Here is a 4,883-nt window from a genome sequence, read left to right as displayed (position 1 = left end):
CCGGTCTTTGTGCAACTTTTCTATCCATAAAGAATTCTGGTTTACAAATGCCTGTAGGATTAGTGTGTTTCGGGTTGGTTTTGTGGTTTTTTTTTAAAGTTTTTACTTCATCGGAAATGCCAAGTTGCCGCCTCTCTGCTCAAGCCCCGTTGCGTAGCTTGTGCGTGGTGTGGTGGTTTGTTTTGTTTTGTTTTTTTTTTTTGGTTTGGGTTTTACTTTTTTTATGGTGATTAAACAGGATCGACCTGTTGAAAAGGAGAAGACTTCAGTCTGCAGGGGCAACGGGGATCTGCTCTTTATAAGTGCGTAACTTTAAGAGTAAGGCAAAGCTGAGGCTGACCGCTAGCGTCCCAAACTTCGCTAAGGAAAGGAGTCATCTTCCTTTCTGAAGGGAAAGGCTGAGGTCTTACCGCAGCAGGTAGAAGAGACGGGTAAAGGATTTGTCTGGAGCTGAGGTAGGAAGGATTCTGGGAAAACACAAATTGGAAATACAGTTTGTGTGACTTTCCCCCCCCCTCTTTTGTTATCCAAGTTGTCAGTAATCAGCCAAGGCATATCCATATCTGTGGGGATGTCTGGCTGCTTCATGCCTTAACATGACTCGTTTCATTCTTGGTCATGTTTTTATCTTGTTCGTCTCTTGCTATTGCTTGGGGGAGGGGGGGAGGTGAAGGCACAAGTGCCTTTCCTGGTCTAGCAGGAAAAAGAAAACTACCGTGGTGATTATTTTGCACACTGGCCTTATTGCTAGGCAAGCTTTGTAGTGGGAGTTGTAAAGAAGACAATCATTGGTAATGCGAATTGAAAACGGATTTATGTTCAAGTCCACCTCAAATGTCCCTATTAATGGCCTTGTAATTATGTTCGCTTAAGTCTCCTCTTACAAAGATCCCATTATAAGCAAGGTCTGATGCTTGCCCAGGGCATCCAAATGTCTGACTTCTAGGAATAAGGATAAAGGTTAGTTAACTTTCTCTTCTTTCTTGGTCACAGGAAGCTTTGGCTTTCCTTGTTAAAACTAATGAAAAGGCTATTTTGGTGTGGGTGGGAGTGGCTGGTGATTGTTTCCTCTGATAGCATCAGAGTACAGCATCTTGTAGAAATACGTGGGCTTTCAACTTGCTGGTGGGATAGGCATCATCGCATCGACTGCCTTCTCTGACTCGTCAGTAAAACTGGTTATGGTTTCCTCTGGGCTTGTCCTCTTCCTTGCCTCGTTTCCCTGCTATGACAGCTCGGGCTTAACAATGGCTGCACCGTGGCCACGAGGATGTTCGGTGTCATACTATTGTGTCTGATCATCTTCCCCCCGGCCCAGTAATGCTGAGGGGAGACTGTAAGACTAGTGTGGGTAGGGAATGGTATTTCCCCAGTACACTGTTCTAGGGAACATACGGGAGACTTGCCCCTGGTCTCTGGCAGCTAGTGCCAAAGGAGCAATGTTGCTCTGAAGCTCTGTGTGGGGGCTTCCGTTTATCAGCAGCCAGCTAGCCACGCAGAGTGAGTTTTGACTACCTCTCCTTCCACCAGCTTTCTGACCCCTCTGAGGGCTTTTGTCAGGCTTCCTAGGCTTTTCATCCTCTTCCTAATCTGACTGAAATAGGCCAACAGATTCAATAGCTGTTTTGCGGGGGAGGGAAAGGATGACAGTGGGGGAATCAGTGGTATTAGCCTTGTTTCTTAAAGCAGGCTGAAACCTGCACGTGCTGTTGGCACCTGTTTCTGGGCTTTCCACCCCCCCCTTGTTGTAGTGCAGTGAGCTCTTGCATGCAGCCGGTGCCTTTGTGGTAACAGTAAGTATCTGTACCTAGTGATATCTCCATGAAACTAACACCTGAAAGCACAACTATAAATGTTGATGCTGAAGACTGTTGTTACTGAATCAGTGCTAGGCAGTGGAACTTAGGGATTTTATCTCTGTAAACAAGAAGTTTTAGAATGGATGCTGTACTAGGCAGAGCCCTTTTCTCCAGTAACTGTCTCAGTCTTGGCATGACGTTACTTCCTCTAAGTATGAATATTTTCTGCTAAAAGTTGTATTAAAAAGACCAAAACCTTCACTTCTAAAAGTGCAATGAGAAATGGCCTGTTACTGCTTTCAGTAACAGCAACGGTACTGCAATGGACTGCTATCAGCAAATGTTCCTACTTTAGCCCTGTATTCAGGGGAGGAGGAGGAGGTTGCTCTTTTTGTCATGTTGGAGGGGTATATAAGAATGGCAAGACTGTGTGAGACCAAAGGTCTGTCTAGCTCTGTCATCTCCTAGTGGGTGTTTAGGAAAGAATGCAGGTGAAGGGAACAATTTGCAGTGTGTTCCTGCCTCTAGCAGACTGGCTTGGACTGCTGAACTGGAGATTGTCTCTAGACTATTTTTCTTTTGTCTCTTCAGTTCCTCCCACACCCCAACCATATGTAAGGTTTTTAACAAGCAGTCATCGGTAGGCGGCTAGACCCTTTTCGAATAAGTACTACATAGATTGCTTAGATAGTTGTGGTCGTGCTATGTAATAAGTAACATCTATTAACGTCTAGAGCCCAAAATTCTCCCTTTCCTACAGGTTTGAAAAGTACAAGTTTGTGGTCTCCACCCAGTTGCTGAGAGGGAAGGAGAGGTTGAACTACCTCCCTTCAACCTGTTGAGTTCCTCCCACATGAACCTAAATGTTGGAGGAACAGGTTTCACCAGATGCTGTAAGACACTGCAGTATGGCTTCTAAGTAAGATGCTGTTTTGGTGTTGAGACAGGAGCTTGTCTTGATCCTAGAAGCCTTGGAACATAAAGTCGATCAGTTCTTAATGGTAAATCACAGAAGATCTCTAGAAGTAGGAATATATATAAAAAAAAAGTATCCTGTGGGGTCTTGCTTGGTTAGCATGATGTTGACAATGCAAGAAAGAGCTTGTCCAAAATAAGGATGTGCTGCCTTTCTGCTTGAGAGAGTTGCATGGTGCTTGGTACTGCTGCTTTGGCTTGTTCTGGTTTCCAAGGAAGAAAGGAAGGGTAACTCTGAAGGAGGCGACTTCTAAACAGCTTTCTTCAGCTATGTTTCATGCCTAGCTACTAAGCTAAAGAGAACTGATGAACGGGAGTGGGATTTTTCAGCTTCACTACCTATTTCTGGGATAAGAAACAAAAAAGAGATGGGATGGATGGCTGCTTCTGAACATAAAGCTGGATTTCATTCTAGATGCTGTCTGGTAAATTCTTGGCTGAAGAACAGCAAGTGAAAGCACTGCTTCCTGCTGCTGCTTTAGTATAAGCTGAAGTGAGAGCTAAAAGTACACTTGGGGTGCTAAGGGAGCAGAATAGGTCTGGTTGTGACTTCATGTGCAGGTATAAAAGTATTTTTGTAACATTCTTTTACTTCATTATGTTTTAGAGTAACAACTTTAACTTTTTCTTTCTAGCCACCAAAGTTCTTGGCACAGTCAAGTGGTTCAATGTCAGAAATGGATATGGCTTTATCAACAGGTATGTTTAAAATATGAGAGTCATATTTATACTGTACTAAGACTCATGGTACAGAGATATGTCATGCGTTAGGAATTCCAGCAGTGGCACTAGGACCTGACTACAAGTTCATGCAGTTGATAGACAGATTTGGCCAACAAACTGGGATATTGTCTCGGGGGACTCTTCCCACCTACCACCACCCCCCATCAAAGGTTGTGTGTATGGGGAGAAAACAGAAAGGGTCAAACTCGCTACAGATTTGGTCTGTTACTTGTTCCTCACGTTTACTTGTATGACACCTTTAATGAGCTGTATGTTCTTTCATGACTGCCTGGCTTTTTTTAAAGGTGCAAGTAAGGTTGAAGGATGAGGGGAAATACTTCTGGATTAAAAACTTGCGTGTTAACTGATTGATCAAAATACCTACTCTAAATATACCTTGAGATTCTCTGATGTCATGTAACTGAAGATATTCCAGGCTTGGGTTCCTAGAAATTCTCTTTGTGTCTTTTTTTTTTTTTTTTTCTTCTCTAAACATAAACAAACCTCTGAATGACACGGATAGTCCAACTAGCTGTAAGGGATACTGATCCAACTGTAGGTGCATAAGATCCACACTTCCAAGTTACAGGAGAAAACTCTGGCTTTCCGGGCTGGAAAGCTGTAGGCTCAAGGGGCTTTATATATAGAGTGCTTTATGAAAAACAAAGCTCCTGCATGGTGAACACTTGTCTTGCAAAAGGCAGTCCTGGCAAGTTACTTTGTCCTGCAAGTACTTGAATGGTTACACAGCAGGTAGATTTGGGTCAGTTGGACACTGTAGAAAGGAGTAGAAGAGCCTTGTTTCATGGATCTGAAGCCAGTTCTGGTACAGTATTCATCCCACTCTCTGGAGACTACTATCCAGTGTTGTGTAAGCTTTGAAGAAAAGCTTGAATTAGAAGGTACTCTTAAAGTCTTTTGTAGTAGTTGATGTGAGAGCCTTCAGCTGGATATGGTGTAGTAACTTGTTAGCTTTTTTCCTAAGCTGAAGGCTACTATTACTTCAGTCCAGTGCAACAAATTTTGGATAATGCATAATCTTCACAAACTCTTGGATACACCTGTTCCCTCAGCAGAGAAGGGATTGAGTGAACAGACAGTGGGGTCTAGGATCTTTATGTTGTATGGGAACACAGAATCAAGGTCTCGAACCTGTCTTCATGTTTTGTATGAACTGGCTGGGCCTAATCCAGACAACCTCATGTTCATGTCTGGGTCCCCTTCCAATGGACTCTCCTAACACCTCTTGTGCATGGTTGCTTTGAGTTTCACTGAAAGGAGAGCTCTGTTAACAGCTGTGGCCAGTCCTGTTGATAGTTTTGCTTGACCTCTGGGATAACAGCTCAGGTTGCAGGCCCTGTGGAAGGTTGGGGTTTTTTTTTGGGG

At 43.6% G+C, this 4,883-nt stretch overlaps 1 protein-coding gene across 2 annotated transcripts in view; it reads left to right on the top strand.

The window, feature by feature from the left end:
* Positions 1-208: 208 nt before the first annotated feature.
* YBX3 (Y-box binding protein 3) overlaps positions 209-4,883 on the top strand; it is a 25,162-nt gene continuing 20,487 nt past the window's right edge. Inside the window, exons 1-2 of one of the 2 annotated variants that reach the window (XM_035892050.1) lie at positions 209-302; positions 3,410-3,473. In XM_035892050.1, coding sequence (XP_035747943.1) covers positions 224-302; positions 3,410-3,473 — 143 coding nt within the window. In that variant the 5' untranslated portion in view covers positions 209-223. Of the gene's footprint in view, positions 303-2,637; positions 2,693-3,409; positions 3,474-4,883 lie in introns of those variants that run through there. The other variant, XM_035892051.1, reaches the window with a different exon arrangement.

The sequence above is a fragment of the Egretta garzetta genome, unplaced genomic scaffold, assembly GCF_000687185.1.
Source record: "Egretta garzetta isolate BGI_Z169 unplaced genomic scaffold, ASM68718v1 scaffold293, whole genome shotgun sequence".
Classification (NCBI taxonomy): Eukaryota; Metazoa; Chordata; class Aves; order Pelecaniformes; family Ardeidae; genus Egretta; species Egretta garzetta.
Note: the sequence above shows the minus strand (reverse complement) of the source record. Positions and strands in the feature narration are given on the sequence as shown.